This window comes from Elephantulus edwardii, unplaced genomic scaffold (assembly GCF_000299155.1).
Source record: "Elephantulus edwardii isolate Elephantulus edwardi_28Jun2011 unplaced genomic scaffold, EleEdw1.0 scaffold00059, whole genome shotgun sequence".
Classification (NCBI taxonomy): domain Eukaryota; kingdom Metazoa; phylum Chordata; class Mammalia; order Macroscelidea; family Macroscelididae; genus Elephantulus; species Elephantulus edwardii.
In genome coordinates, this window is record NW_006399809.1 from 11,175,146 (window position 1) to 11,189,243 (window position 14,098).

General features: G+C 41.7%; 1 protein-coding gene and 1 non-coding gene across 2 annotated transcripts in view; one reads left to right on the forward strand and one right to left on the reverse strand.

Annotated features, from left to right (window-relative positions):
• The first annotated feature begins 5,897 nt into the window (after nucleotides 1-5,897).
• HERPUD2 (HERPUD family member 2) overlaps nucleotides 5,898-14,098 on the forward strand; it is a 64,262-nt gene continuing 56,061 nt past the window's right edge. The window contains exon 1 of the mRNA XM_006887594.1: nucleotides 5,898-6,306. Coding sequence (XP_006887656.1) covers nucleotides 6,160-6,306 — 147 coding nt within the window. The 5' untranslated portion in view covers nucleotides 5,898-6,159. The remainder of the gene's footprint in view (nucleotides 6,307-14,098) is intronic.
• Nucleotides 12,463-12,535, reverse strand: TRNAV-AAC. The gene has a single exon. It is a non-coding gene; the product is annotated as a tRNA-Val (tRNA).

Sequence of the window (14,098 nt, forward strand, 5' to 3'; positions counted from 1 at the left end):
CTGGTGGCATTGAAGAGAAAGCAAGACAAGGTAGGGTATCCTTCATGCTATAGCTACACCTATAGCAAGTGGCAACATCTATGGCCAAACTGGTAACATGTTGTAAACTTTGCAGGGAAGAGCCAATATTGGTGGAACTGAGAACTTTGTTGGACAATTAGGGAGTTGGGGGTTGGGTGGGTGGAAGCCAATATGGGCAGGACTGAGAACTTGGGAACACTGACTAAAAACCCCTGAGGCTTGAGGCTGAGGTACCTATGTGTATATTTTGGGGCTGTCTTGACTATATTCTGTTATTAATCTGGGTTGTAACCTTTCGATTTCCCCAATATAATTCCGTGTGATCTGTGAGCAATCATGTTGCATTTTGGACCGAGTAAAGCAGTGAGATCAGTGTTGAGATGAGTAGGAAGAGGTATTGGAGTTTAGGGGGTCATGTCTGATCTGGGAATTGGTTTTGTGTTATTGATGCTGCTGATGGGGACAGCTTGCCTTTGTGAAGTTGGTAAGGGTGAGGTATAGCTGCTCCCATGTGGCCCTTTCAGTTTTTACAAGGTTTGAATTTGTTCTTTAGTTCTGTCAGTTTGAGAAATGTCAAGTACGCTCTTTCCTTTTGATTTTCTAACTCTAGGACTTTGCACCTTTTGTTATAATTGCTTTGTCTTCTAGAGCTGCCCTTTGAAATTTTGTGTCTTTTGCATCATCATTTCTTCTCTTTATTTGGCTTTAGGATCAGAGGAAACCTTATCAACAACCTGCATTATGCAAATGTCACAAACGTGTTTGCCGATAGTGAAGAGGACTTGAAACCCTTGCTGTAGAAGATCAAAGAGTACAGTTTCAATATGTACTACATCTCAACAAGACGAAAACCAAAATCCTCACTACTTGGCCAATAGGCAACTTCATGGAGGATGGAGAAAAGATTGAAGGTGTTAACAATTTCATCTTAATGGGATCCACTGGGAAGGATATGCTTGGCATTTCTCAGTTTGAAAAAAATTCACTATGTAAGTGAAAAACATTCACTACATTTTCATCTGGTTTTGCCCATGCAAATGAAGCTTTCAGGGGCCCTGCTTTAAGGAGTGCTATCACAGTTGAAATGCACATGAGTAATAGTAACAATGTACGTGTCACAGGGCTGAGTGAGTTGGTCATATGACCCCTAAAGAGGTCCTGGAAATTTGAGTCACAAACAAGACTCATACATGGCAAACAAGTAGAGTAGGAGGCAGAAGTTGTAGAGTTTGGGTTAATACTTCCAGGTTTAAACCGGACCTTGGCTGTTGTTTTGTTGTTTTTATTTTTTAATAAGTCTTAAGATGGACAGTCTAGGGCTTGTGATGATACCATGTGATGATACTACGAGAGACACAGTCTCTTCCAGTTTTTCTGCTCTCTCATCCTAGTGAAGGAGTGAGTCCTAGTGACACAGAGATTAATAATTTGACTGTTAATTGGAAAGTTGGTGGTTTGAAACCACCAGCCACTCCAAGTGAGAAAGAGGATTCAATCTGTTCCTGTAAAGATATTGTTGTTGTTGATTGCCATTGTGTCGAGCACAACTCATAGTTACTCTATGAACAAAAGACCTAATGCCTTTCCATAGCCATCGTCGTTTCTCCAAGTTCATAGAGTTTCCAGAGGCATGTGATTTAGGAAGTGGATGCCACTCCTACTTCTAAACCGGTTTTACAACTGGGAGCTCCAACAAACACTGTCCACTTTGGAAAACCATTATAGTATTTTATACCCATAGCTTGCCTCTGGAAACTCTATGAACTTGGAGAATCGATGAAAGTTATACAAGTGTTCAGGTCTTGTTCGTAGGGTTGCTATGAGTCATCTATGACTCAGCGGCACTTAACAACAACAACAACAACAACCACCCAATGACACAGGTTCAGCATCACAGCAAACCCAGGTTACTTCATACAGCACATTGACAAAGAGTGATGTACAAAGTGGAAGAAGGTTCCTCTAGATATAACACCACTAGGTTCATTTAGCAGTGGTTAAGTGTCGTCAAGTTGAATAAGACTCATAGTGATCCTTCCATAAAAGACCTGAACTCTGTTCTATAACTAACATCATTTCTGTATGTTTATAGAGTTTCCAGAAGCATCTAGTTTAGGAAGTTGATTCCATTCCTGCTTCTCAACATGAATCAGTCTGGAAGCTCCTCCAAACATTGTACATGATGAATAACCATTATGGTACCTGATGACTATGGTACAGTGTTCAGTATCACAGCAACGCCAAGTGATTCAGTACAGGAAATAGACAAATGATTGTTGTATCACCTAAAAAATATTCATTTTAAAATGATTAAATTTGGGCCGAGGGCCACAGGCCATCAGATGATAGGAACCAACTTGTCGTAGAGAGGAGTCTCCAGGCTGGACCCAACTCCTCACTATCGGATTTTAAAGACACGCCCTTAAGCAGGCCTCCACCCTTAGTCAAAAGTTGAACTGACACTTACTTTTGGGGGAGGGGGGGAACAGTAACACACATCAAACACGACCACAAAAACTTGTTTTAGGTGACCACCATGAAGACGTGACCACCATCAAGAAGCGACTGCCATCAGACGCTAGGAGCCAACTCTTAGAGTGGAGTCTCCAGGCCAGCCGGCAGACCCAACTCCTTAAAAACCCTTTGGGGCAGTTCTAGTTTAGCTTTGGATAGATTCTAACAGGCTTATTTTGATGTCTTATTATTGATTCAGTTACCCTTGGCACCTAGGTCTTTGTCTTCCTGATTGTTTCTTCATCATTGAACTATGGCAGCTGAACTTGGAGGGCAGGTATAGGACAAGGGCAAGATGGGTACAGCCTGTCCATCTTAAATGTTTTCTTAGAAATCCCATGTAGCAATTTAAATTTTCATCTCATTAGTTAGAACTATTTCAAACAGTTGCCACCAGCAGCCAGGGAATCTGAAAAATTATTTTTTGCTGACCTACATTAAGGTGCTATTAGGAAGAAACTGTTGGTATGTGCTGTCAAGGCAACTACAATTTAAAGACTATCTATGGACAACAAATGCGAACCTTGCCCTATCCTGCACCATCCTCATCTTTGGTGACATGCCCGAGTCCATTGTTAAAGTCCCTGTGTCAATTTATCTTGTTGAGGGTTGTCTTCTTTTTTTCTGACCCTCCTTCTACCTTTCACAGAAAGATGTCTTTTTCCAGTGACTAGTTCCTCCTGACAACATGCCCAAAGTATGAGATTACAGATAGATAAGTACTGGGAGACAAGGATCAAAGTTGGTCACAGAAAACCTGAGCCAGAGCAAGCTGCTTCCATCTATGACCAGAAATAGAAGGAATTTCACTCTTTTGAAGAACAGTAGAGAGGATACAGATAAGCCCAGTGTCCTACCATGAAGAGCCAGAGTAAGGGAGGGAGGACTGTAAAAGGTCCTTCTGCACTAGCTGTTGAAGAGACAATCTTCCCCTAGTCACTAACCCAACAGAGGCTGTAAATCTTGTCGAGCTGAAAAGAGCCCCTTTCCCAGCTTGGAGCTATGAAAATGCAGTATAGTTCCTGTTAGCTGCCTCACAGTGGACTCTGGTTCATGGCAACCTTAAGTACAACAGAAGACAACACAGTCCAGTTCTGTCTTCCTTACCTTTTCCAGTTCCCTCATTGTTGCTATGGTGACAATCCATCTCACTGAAAATCTCCAGCATCCTTGTTGTGCCCTTTCACCAAACATGGTATCTTCCTCTAGTGATTGATTCCTCCCCATGAAATGTCCACAGCTACTGAGTTGGCCGGTGTTTCTGCTGTGACCTAGATTTTCATTGGCTCATTTTCTGACATACTTTGCCAGGCACACCTGTCCCCTCCGCCACCCCACCCCCCCTTAGTTTGTCTTAGTCTGGAAGCTCCACTGAAGCTTATTCATTAGTGAAATCCCAGTGGCATTGTGTCATTGGTTCCAGCATCACAATCACAGGCAAGTCAGTATGGCACTAGAAGCTGAGAGCTGGTTGGTGGTGATTTACAGTACTTACTCCTCAATTCCTCCAACTAACCTTTTTTTTTTTTTTATTTCACTTCCATCTTCCTCCAACTAACCTTTGACAATGGGTATAACCTTTGCATTTTATGTCTAAGCTATAAAATAGAGAATTCACTCTGCCATCCCTCTTCCTCTGCTACAAAGCTGCACATACATTTGGTGCTCAATAAATAATGATTTGACAAGAGGAATAAGATGAAAATTAACCTCCCAGTGCATCAGATGGTATGTACACATACATACATGCTCCCCATACATACCCCAGTTCTGTAGGATTAGCCAGACTCACAGGGTCAGTGACTTAAGTCTAATTAAATACCTTGACCTCTAATCTTTACTGAACGTATCCTGCATTTCTCTTTCCCTAAGGTGGTGGCACAGTCTTTTGCAAACAATCCACACTAAAGAAACTGTTACTAATTTCAAGCTCCTTATGTGCCATTGAGTTGGAGTTGACCCAGCTATAGGGAGCTCGGGTGGTCTAGGGTAAGAAGCTGAGCTACAATCCTGAAGGCACATGCTTCGAATACACCAGCTGCTCCGAGGGACAAAGATGGGCAATCTCCTGTACAATTAACTGCCTCTGCAAGCCCATCAGAGGGTCAGTTACTGGTTGGTTCCGATTCGATAGTACACAACAACAAAAATGTTGTTTACTGTCTCAGGCAGTAAACCACAGTTGTTGTTGTTGTTCTGTGCCATCGAGTCGCTTGCGACTCATAGCGACCCTGTGTACAACAGCCCTAAACTCTGCTCTGTCCTGTGGCAATCGCAGTCTCTGACACTCCCATCCCGATTACCCCAGTCACTGAATCAATCCATCTCATAGAGGGCCTTCCCCTCCTGCGCTGTTCCTCCAACCTCCCAAGCATGATGTCCTTCTCCAAGGACGGGTCTCTCCTTGCAACATGTCCAAAATGTTAGATGGAGCCTCAGAATGCAAAATCACAGAAGAGATAACTGCCCGGAGCAGTAAACCACAGTAGAAATGATTACCCATTCTTCTCCTGTAGGACAGTTAGTGGATTCGAACCACAAGGTTTTGGAATTGTGGAGTAGCTTCTTAATCACTAGGCCACCAAGGCTCCAATTGCAAGATTACTGATTAGAACTTTAACTATCAGGAGACACTCACTTTTGCAACAGAGAGAAATCTCAGGGTATGGTTATGACTGGATAATGTTGGCGTCTGGGGGCCTACGAAGAATGAATGGTCCATCCTGGGGGTGTCCCACGGAGCCCACAGCCTTCAGATACAGGGAACTCAGTGTGAGTGGGTCCCAAAACGCCCAATGACCGCAGGGCCCGAAGAGCCACATGCCAGGGCGTGCCGCGAGTGACGCACTTCCGCCCTGCGCCTTCCGGTTTATGGGGCCCGGACCACCAGCCCCACAACAACAAGACTTGCGCGCGGCAGGCTGTGCGGCTCGCGTCCCCGCCCTCCTGCCACCTGCAGCCGCCCCTGCCGCCGCGTCCGTCCCCGCCCAGCCCGCGGGGTCCGGTGGAGAGTGGGGTCACACTCTGTGGATAACTTCTCCCCACTCCCACCCGTGCCGCCTCGCGAGACCTGCGGCCGGGCTGTGGCCGCCGGCGCCCCTGCGGAGCGGCAGGGAGGGATCCGCGGTCGCGGAGGACGCCTGGTCGTACGTCCGGCTCTGCCAGCGCCGAGGGCGGTGACGGCGGGCCCAGCGGCTCCAGTCAGGTACCCTGGTCCGCCCCGCGCTGCAGAGCTGTCGCGTAGGGCCTTGTTGCGTTTCATCTCGGGGGTGGCGGCGGGCGGGGTGGTGACCCGGGATGTAGGGCCCTCACCTCACTGCCCCTACTCACCGCTCGCTCTCTTTGTCCCCACCCCCTGCCTCCCTGCGCAGTCCCGAGCCCGGCGGAACCCGGACCTGGCGGGGAGATCTGTACGGGGCCGTAGACCCCCGCGGCTGTCGCCTCTGCCCAGCCTTGGGATCGGCCATGGCCTTCGTATCGTCCGATGCTCTTGTGACTGACTTGGACTCGAGATTTTAAGAACTCCCTGCTGTCCCCCATCCTAGTTGCGAAGGCTGTAGCCGCCTTGGCTCCCGTGGGTTTAACTGCTGTTTTCGCTTGGCTCCGTCCAACTTTGGAGTTACCATGGATCAAAGTGGTATGGAGATTCCTGTGACCCTCGTCATTAAAGCACCGAATCAGAAATACAGTGACCAGACTATTAGCTGCTTCTTGAACTGGACAGTGGGAAAACTAAAAATGCATCTGTCTAACGTGTACCCTAGCAAACCTGTAAGTGTGTGCAAACGGGGCATCGGCTCTGCCCGGCTGCTTTCCGTGCTCTGCCTACCTCTTCTGCCAGTCCTCCCCTCTCTTGAATCTTAATAACCCTCTTTTAGTAGATTGTCAACTGTTTTGAGTTTGTGTCTCTTGATTGTCTAAATCATCATTTGTGCCTTCTCAAGTGGCATTTTCTTAACTAGAATGTGCAGAAATACCAAGAGACGTAGGAATTTGCTGGCATGATAAAGGGCCTTAAGAAAGTTGTCAACATTGTATCAGAATAACAGATACATGCTTTTAAAAAGATAAACATAACCAATATTAGGGGGCTCAGGTGGGCTGTGCTACAGTGCTGAAGGAACGACGTTCAAATCCACTATCTTCTCCATGGGAGAAAGATGGGCATTCTCCGTCTGAAAACCCGCTGGAGGGTCAGCTATGAATCGGTTCTGACTAGATGATACACAGCAACAACATAACTGATTTTAGAGCTTTTGTTCCTCATTGGACCTATATTCCATTTGCTTTTAATGTTTGACCTAGAAATTTGTTAATTATTGAAGAATAATTATTTCATAAAAATAAGTGATCTTCAAAGCTCTACTTTCAAGAGTACTAGTCTATTTAAGAAGTTTTAATTTTTATATTCACATTCTTCCTGTCGGCACTTCTCATATTTCCACTATAGAGGACAAGGATAAATCTCTAAAAGAGAACCTTTCTTTTATCTCTGCTATTCACTTTGTTGCATCTTTTTATTCCTTTTCGTATGGTTCTAGAAATCAGTATGGCAGTATTTCTTGTTCTGAATCATATGTGAGTATTGCAAATGTAACATACAAAGACAGAGAGTACTTCTCCATTTATCAGTCAGATTTGGAAGACATATAGTTGCTGATTAAGAAGTTAGAGGTGTTGGAAAGATGTGTGATATACAGTATGTGAAACTCAGTCTTTGACAGTCTCCTTTGTGTCCATTTTTTTTTTTTTTTGTTCTCTAGCATGTGTTGCTCAGCAGTTATTAAAACTATTAAGGGTCCTTGTATTTTTGGGATGGCAGGTAATCAGGCATCCAGCTGTAGTAGCATAAACTGTTGAAAGACAGGTTGGCTTTCCAGGCTTTACTTATTTTTTGCACATGGTGAGGCAGACACTTGATCTTTATTAAAATATTTATAAATTAGGATTGTTTCAGTGTTGCAGTGTGAAGTTTGTTAGGCTTTTTGCCTTAAAAAACAGGGCAGTTTTTGCAAAATGGGAGGTTTAGGAAACAACTCATAGTTGCATCAGTATTTTGTAATAGGAATACCTTTAGTGAGGAGCATCTTAAGATATTACTTAGAATAAACTGGTTTGAACTCTCATTTATTCTTTTGAACATTGACATTTACACAGGGAGTAGCAATTGGAAAAATTTCTGCTTCATAAAAGATTTCCTGTTGGATTTGAATGAGTTTTACATGCTTTCAATGTCAAAGTAACATTTTAGCATAGATAGTGCTGAAGGTGTCTGAATGTATTCCTAAGAACTTTTTTGAGCTTCTATCTAAAGATACACCTACTTATATTATACTGTTAAACCAAAAGGGATTTGGTCTGTGATAGGGTAGACCAAGATGTACCACTTTCTGAAACATTTTTCTTTAAAAATTATGTGATGGAAAAAATGGACCTATTTGCCATTTCTGTTCATGGGAAAAGCCTGCTTTTGTCAGTTCTGCCAGTGAAGAGCACCAGGTAAGATTGCCAGTGGCCGTGCTTTGGTGGCATAGCTCTTCAGCTGCTCACCAAAAGGTTGACAGTTCAAGATCATCAGTGCCCATGTGTATTAACTGCTTGAGAACTGAAACAGTTACAAACTTTGCTCCACTCCTCCTTTCTTCCAGCCACCTGTTTCTTGTACATATTGGAAATATTTTTTTGAGGTTGTATCAAATAATATGCAGTCTATTAATGATCTACTCTGCAAACTGTTTTTCCTCCTTTAGTCTTCTCCAAATGGGTTGTAGTGATAACTAAAGTTTGTTTCAGGTTAATGAGGGTAGAAGGGAACTGGAGTTAGGTATGTGTATTTTCACAGAATTTTCATGAAAATTTTGCATATTTATTGTATTTAACTATTATAATCTGATTTATTACATGAAAGTTGATTTGAAGTGTTAAGTTATTGAGTAGATCAGTTGTTCCTTGGTACCCCAATTAATGCTGTAGACAGTCTTAAGCATAAGAATTGAAATCTTGCAAATTGACTTTATAAAGTTATTTAGAATTCAGAACATATTTAAATATAAAAAATATTACAAGACAATCCCAGAGGAACACGGTTCGAATCCACCAGATGCTCTGCCGGAGAAGGAGGCGCAATATCCTCCTGTACCAGTCAGATCTGATTTGACGGTACACGCACACAAAATTTAAAAAAAAAAAAAAATTAAAAAAAAAATATTACAAGAAGTTTAGCTTCTTATGATCACACACAAGGATTACTTAAAACTGATTCTAGTGTATTTCAAGTGGAAGTTAATATTTAGCAGAGATAATTTTTTTACCTTTTTTCTTATTTTCTTTTATTAATGTTAATGAAAGTTTACAGAGACTTTGGATTTCCATTTATTCATTGTTGCACTTTCCCCCCAGTTTGCTCTTCTCTTTGAAAAGTAAAAGAAAAATTCTTTCATTGTTATACAGTCCCTCCCCCCAAGTCCACTCCACTATGCAGCCTTCGTTCTGGACTCTTGTCATGACAATAATACCTAATCATATATATACCCCTTTTAAACAGTTCTCTCCTTCATCTATTTCAATACAGTATACATAATTTATCCTGTCTTTCTCAGTCTCCCTCCAATCCCAATGCCAGTCCCCTTTTACAACAGTGGCACTATGCAGTATTTGTCCTTCTGTGACTGAGCTAATTCACTCAGCATAATGTCCTTCAGGGTCATCCATTTTGAATAATATTTCATGAATTCCTTGTTTTTCTCTGCAGCATAGTATTCCATTGTGTGAATATACCACAGCTGCTCTATCCATTCATTTGTTGATGGGCATTTAGGTTGTTTCCAATTCTTTGCTATTGTGAACAAAGCTGTGATAAACATGGGTGTGCCTATATCCGCTTGTGTGCCAGTTACGGTTTCTTTGGGGTAAATTCCCAGTAGTGGAATTGCTGAGTCAAATGGTATTTCTATTTGCAATTTTTCGAGAGAGCACCATACTGCCTTCCAGAGTGGATACAGCATTTTACACTCCCACCAACAGTGAATAAGGGTTCCAGTTTCTCCACAACCTCGCCAGCATTTGTTTGCTGTTCTAGCATAGATCATTTTTTTACACCTCTTTCTTACACATCTGCCTGGTTTCCTGGAACAGATAGGGTGGATTTGGAATCAGAGTGAGGCTACAGTGCCTTGTTGGAGCAGACATCCCTAAGTAAGACGTTAAAAAGTTCAAGGCTATGGTTGATGCCAGTCTAATTGATGTTGTGGCTTAGGGATGAGTAAAGGGCCTGGTCCTATAGGCAGTAGCTTTTATGAAATGAAATGGGAGTTGTTAGTTTAGGAGGAATGACAATTTAAAAATTGCTCTTTTAGGATTGGTTACATATCAACAAGCTGTTAGTGGAATTCTGACTAAAATACCTTAATAGTGAATAAAACTTTATAGTCAGATCATAGATTTAATTTAATCACAGATTATCTTTACATAGATATTTTATATCACCCTCGTAAATAAACCCATGCCCTGCCCCCCAAGCACACTTTCTTTATTAACTAGGATTTTATCGTAAGGAACTGATCATGTAGCGTGTTGCCCTGCTAACTAAAAGGCTGCTTCTCTCTGACGTGTGAATCCACCAGTGGCTCTAGGGAGAAAGAAGGGATGGCTCTAGTTAAGTTTTACCCAGATGCTCCTCAGAAACCCAGTGGATAATAGTTACGAGTTAGAATTGACTTGATGGAAGTAAGAGAGGATCTTACTGATCTGCTATTTGAATGTCTATATGCTTAACGTCAAGATCCTTTGCTCTGGCGAGCTCTGGTGGCCTAGTGGCAGGAAACTGCACTGTAATCCCAGAAGTGCGCGGTTCAAATCTACCAGATGCTCTGCTGAAGGAGGAGGAACAATCACCTCCTGTACCAGTCAGATCCAATTTGACGGTACACACATAAAATAAATAAATAAAAAAATATTTTGAAAAAAAAAAAGATCCTTTGCTCTTACAAAGCTCATGTCTAATGGAGGACATACTAAATAACAAGGGATTTTTGTGTCTAATGGGATGGATAGTTGTTGGAGCTCAAGAATGGGGTTGGAGACCATGTAGGCTTTTGAGAAAAAGTTCACAGGGATATTTAAGTGTTCTTAAAGAATGGATAACAATTTTAAGCAGACAAGATAAAATAGCTTACTTTTTTTTTTTTTAAATTAGAGTTAATGATGTCTCCAAATGCTTTTTTGTTACTCTATTAGATAAATTTATCACCTACTTTGTGGAGGGTTGGGCTTCCATTCGCAGCCTGTATAACTGAAGGTCTCTCTTGTCTTGTCAGTGAAGCTTTGCATGTTGATGTGATTGCTTCTAGAGTAAGATAGATCAAGAAGAAAGGCTTGATCGTCTTCGAAAGTTTGCTGTTGAAAACTGGATCATAGCAGTCCAGTATGTTTCAGACAGATTAGTGCACAGGCCAAGCTGCATTTGATTCTTGTGTATGGGGCTGCCCAGGATCTAGAGCAAAGTCTATGGCACCCAACAACAACAAACTTGGTATTACTTAATAATACAATAGTAATAGAAAGGGGAAAGTATTTTCTAATTAGGAAGTTAGGCAGTTGCCAGATTTATGAACATACAAGTTTTAAAATGAAGCTTATACAATTTTATTTACAAATTTTAGGTGGGATATTGAGCTCTTGGGAATGTCTTAAGTTGTTGAAATTTAGATACTTTCCTACTAGGCAAAGAAGATACCTAATGAGAAGGCCACATTTATTTGAATTTTAGATTTTAGTCTTAGACTTTGTTATTAGTCAGTATTAAATCCATCCAATAAGATGGACTCTCCTAGAGGAAGCTTTAAAAATTATTAATCTCTAAATTCAATTTGCTTGGAAGGTTGGAAGATCGGCTCAGGAGAGGAAGACCTTGGATAAGATGGATTGACACAGTGACTAGGGTAGCGGCAGGTGTATCAGAGGCAGTGAGGTTTGCTCAGAATAGGGCAGCGTTCAGAGCTATTGTTCATAGGTTTGCTGTGAGTTGTAGGTGACTTGATAGCACATAACAAATTCAGTTATACCCTCACATTATATACACAGACAACTAAGGTGAACCCAACTTATTCATTGTTGAAGGATACCTTTTTTGAGCTTATGTATCTTGAATTTATAGTTTTTAGTCTTGTCCCTAATTTTGGTGCAGATCTCTTATTTTTACTGTTCACTTTGTTAAACTAAAGCAAGTCATTTTCATTGCATAGTTCTTCAACTCTCCCTAACCAACAAGGGAAGTTTGTACTGTTGTTTGTAGTTGTTCTTTGGTTCTGTGACTGTTAGCAGTAAAGGAAATAAGACTAGAACCATTTGTGTAAGTTTGTTGTGTAACAAACATTCTGTAACCAAGTTGACGATGGTTCAGAGGAAGTCTTTATTTTCATTACTACTGGGAATAGTTTATAATATGTATAATTTGAGCTTTTTATTTCTGTAACATAGTCCCTGTTTTATAAATTATATCATTTCCTATTTCTGTCTTTAAGTGGAATTTATAATTGAGTCCACTCAGAACAGGTTCAAATTCTTGTGGTGGTGTTGTTAAGTGCCGTTGAGTCGCAGGCGATACATAGCGACCCTGTGAAGGAGAGTCCTCGACTCTTGGGTGTCTCTTATCCTCTCTCCAGGTTCATACGGTTTCTGGAGGCAAGCTATGGAAGTGGATGCCACTCCTCCTTCCAAGCTTGTTTTAATCAGGGAGCTCCACCCACCTCTCTGTCCGCATTGGGTAACCAGCCATTAATGCATTTGACACATCTGTGTCATAGTGTTCAGCCTCACAGCAACCACAAGTACCCGCGGGACGGCAACTTGTACACCAGGGCTATATGACCTAGAGGAATGTCTGAACAAAAACAGTGAAAGGGTATAGTCAGTTGAGAATTCTCATTCTGTTTCCGCCCGGTTTCGAACCGGGGACCTTTTGCGTGTTAGGCGAACGTGATAACCACTACACTACAGAATTCTTCGAATCCACAAATGATTCTGAGGGAGGAAGTTGGGCCATCTCCTCTAGTGTCATTTACAGCCTCAGAAACCCATTGACAGGCCAGCTTGTTCTAACTTAATGGCTGTAACCAGGAACCTCTCTGGTATAGTGCATAATGTGCTGAACTACTGGCCAAAAGATGAGAGGCTCAATTCCGTGAACAAAATGGCAAGGGAAAAATGGGCAGTCTCCTCCCATACATAATTACAGCCTCAGAAACCAGTGGAGGGTCACTCACTCTATATTAAAATTTACTCTATAGCAATGGATTTGGCCTTTTTTTTTTTTTTTTGTTAGTGCAAGAAAAAGCTTAAATCCTTTTCCTTGATTTAAATGCAGCTAGTGAAGATAAGCTTGAAATAGTCAATAATTTCGTTACTTCGATCCACAATCGACATAACTCTGCCATCTTGTGCCGCTAACCAAAAAACCAAGCACCTCTGATGGTCTGAGACTCCCAACTGTTCAAAGGGAGAAAGATGTGCTGTCTTCACTTTTTAAGATTGACCACCTTGGAAACTCAGTGGAGGGTTGTTAATGAGTGGGAATCAACTCCAGCGGTGAGTAACTCTGCCATATTGAGGTCATTCAGGGAGCTCTGGTGGCCTACTGGTAAGAGTTGTGCTGCCAATGGAAAGGCAGGTGGTTTGAATCCACCAGCTGCTCTATGGGAGAGAGATGGGTAATCACCTGTGTGATTTACAGCCTCTGAAAACTTGCTGGAGGAGCAGCTGGGAGTGGTTTCTGATCCCGTGGCATACCACAACTTTGCAATTAGTTCCTCAGCAGTGGGCTTGTGGAATTGTCCAGAAATTGGACATAACCTGACTACTGCCTGACCTTGTTACTTAGGTGAATTATCTTTTAAACCCGAGATTTGTTGTTCACAGAGTGACTATGAGTCATAGTTGACTTCATGGCAGCTAAGAGCAATACCTTACTTGTTCAAGAAGTAGTGCATAGTGTGCTGTGTAAAAGGTCAAATATTTCAATTCAGAAATCTAAGATGGTTTTATGTCTCCTAGGAATATGGTTCAAAATTTTGAGACTACTTGAACAAAAGATAGTATTAAGAAAATGAAAAACAGATTGAAAGTGTTGAATGGGTGCTAACTAAAATTTGTTTTAACACATTTGTACTTTTGTCATAATGTGATTTCGGAAAATAATGGGTTCTGAAGGTAATGCTGTCTGTAATCATTCTTTGTTTTATAAAATACAGATTTTCTAGAACTTTTAGACTATAAGTTTCACTTCTTTACGTAATAATAATTGTCTAGGATGCTTTTATTTAACTGTTATGTTTAGGATTCCAAATGATTTTAAGTTACCAGTTACAAGTGCTTACTGTGTGTACAAAGCATTTTATTAAGAATATTGTTGTTGTTATGGGCTGTCGAATCGCTTGCAACTCTTAGCGACCCTATGTACAACAGCCCTAAACTCTGCTCTATCCTGTGCCAATCGCACTGCCTCTGACACACCCATCCCAATTACCCCAGTCACTGAATCAATCCACTTCATAGAGCATCTTCCCCT